General features: G+C 65.5%; 1 protein-coding gene across 1 annotated transcript in view; it reads left to right on the top strand.

The window, feature by feature from the left end:
- RGS19 (regulator of G-protein signaling 19) overlaps nucleotides 1–2,177 on the top strand; it is an 8,104-nt gene that overhangs the window by 2,452 nt on the left and 3,475 nt on the right. Inside the window, exons 3-4 of the mRNA XM_009273933.2 lie at nucleotides 324–398; nucleotides 1,356–1,590. Of these exons, the coding sequence (XP_009272208.1) occupies nucleotides 324–398; nucleotides 1,356–1,590 (310 nt within the window). The remainder of the gene's footprint in view (nucleotides 1–323; nucleotides 399–1,355; nucleotides 1,591–2,177) is intronic.

The following is a 2,177-nucleotide window of genomic DNA, read 5'->3' as shown; positions in this document are numbered from 1 at the left end:
CTGACCCGGGACTGACCCCTGCCGGTTGCTGCTGCCCAGCCCTGTGGCCGCTCCGGGCTCGGCCTTGGCACACGTCCCGGGCGGCGGAGCGGGGCCGGGGCCGCGGCGGTGCCCAAGCGCAGGAAACACCCTTGCACGGTGACAGCAAAATTGCACAAGGGAGCCAGGGTGCCGCCGGGGCAGCGGGTGCCGGGGCGGGCTGGGTGCTGGGGAGGAGCTGGGTGGGGAGGAGGAGATTCGGTGGCCAGGGCCAGTCAGGGGGTCAAGATGGGGGTCTGGATGCGTCCCCAACGCCCCTGACTACCTTTCTGTCTCCCTGTTAGGAACGAGGACCGGGAGCGAGCATGGAGGGCGTCCCGGGAGACCAAACTGGAGACCATCCCAAACTGTGAAGCATGGTGAGTGCAGGGGCAGCGCCACGGGCGTGGGCCAGGGAGACCGGCACGGCATGGCACGGCACAGCATGGCACCCACTGCCACCCTCCATGGCACCCAGCCCTGCATCCTGCCCGCTGGTGCACCCACGGGGAGCAGGATTGGGGTGCCAGGACTCGGGGGTTCCTGGTGCTGCTTCCAGCGGCGTGTCCCTGGTTCCCTCTGAGAAATGGGGAGCCCGGAGCCACGGGCTGCAGCCCTCTGTGACTCTGGCCCTTGGGCCCCTTGGAAAGGGAAACTGAGGCATGCAAGACCTATCAGGCCATGTCCCAAGGGCAGAGCCTCATCCTGCAGGCACCCTGCTCTGGGGATGCCCTGCACTGAGCACCCACTCCCTGAGGGACGGGTACGACCCCCTGCATGCAGCCCAGCCATGGGTGCTCTCTGCAGCACCTGGTGCAGCAGGGATAGGGGTCAGATGTGCTAATTAGCCACTGATAATGATTGCTCCTGCCTGCTTTAGCAGGTGATGCGTATCTGCTGGGGAGCAGCCTCCCTCTCTCCCTCCCCCAGCCGTTAGTGATGATGGACCGATGTCGGTCTCTCCCCGGCCGGGGCAGCTCAGAGCTGCCGCTCTGGAAGGGAAGGGCTTTTGCTCCCTTTTGGGTTTGTGCAAAGCCAGCACCAAAATACATCTCAGCTTGGAAAATTCAGCTGAAAGCAAGCCCATGCTCCAGCCCGGCCGAGCGGAGCCGGGACAGACCCCACGAGCGACCTCTGAAAGCCTCCGTAATAACTGGAGCCCAAGCAGGAACAGCCTCGGCGTGAGCACGGGGGATGTGTTCGGGCACGGTCCCTCTGGGATGGGACCAGGGATGAGCACGGCTGAGCCGTGCAGGGAAGGACACAGCGGGGAGCCCGCAGCCCTCCCGGGCTGACCGTAACGCTGTCCCCTTGCCTTCCCTGCCGGGACCCGGCAGCACCAAACCCACGCCGGAGGAGGTGCGGGGCTGGGCACAGTCCTTCGACAAGCTGATGAAGAGCCCGGCGGGTCGCAACGTCTTCCGGGAGTTCTTGCGGACTGAGTACAGCGAGGAGAACATGCTCTTCTGGCTAGCATGCGAGGAGCTCAAAAATGAGTGCAACAAGCACACCATCGACGAGAAGGCCAGGATGATCTACGAGGATTACATCTCCATCCTCTCGCCCAAGGAGGTACGGGGCAGAGCCCCTGCCACGGCTCTCAGGGGGTGGCTGAGGCTAAAAAGGAGCTGGGGGGGCCTTTCTTAGGGAAAGGGCTCTGTCCCGGCAGCCACTGCAGCCCTGCAGCAATTTGGGGATGGGGTGGGTGGTTGGGGATGAGTTTGGCAGGGTAACGGGTTTGCTTCATGCTTGTGCACGGCGGTGGGGAGGGCGTCCGGCAGCGGGACCGCAGGCCGGGCTGTGCTGCGGGGCCGAAACCTCACGAGGGCACCAGCGGGCTGAGGAGATGCTGCAGCCCAGCTCACAGCATCCCCAGAGTGGGGGCACCCAGGGTGGGAGCACCCCAGCCTGCCTCCCTGCGCCCAGCCAAGGGGACACGGGGAGGACCCGGAGACCTCCCCGCTCCCCTCTCCAAAACACCCTGCCTCCGGTGCAAGTATAGTCCGGGGTGGAGCACGCCGCGGTCTCCCCACGACTGGCCACGTGCCACGTTGATACCCAATTTCCCGCGAGAGCTTGTACAGGGGTGCAGGGGTGGGTGCTGGGGATGGGGGCTCAGCATCGGGGGTCCCTCAACCTTCCCCCCCCCCCCCCTTTTT

This window comes from Aptenodytes forsteri, unplaced genomic scaffold (genome assembly GCF_000699145.1).
Source record: "Aptenodytes forsteri isolate BGI_AS27 unplaced genomic scaffold, ASM69914v1 Scaffold47, whole genome shotgun sequence".
Taxonomy (NCBI): Eukaryota; Metazoa; Chordata; class Aves; order Sphenisciformes; family Spheniscidae; genus Aptenodytes; species Aptenodytes forsteri.
Note: the sequence above shows the minus strand (reverse complement) of the source record. Positions and strands in the feature narration are given on the sequence as shown.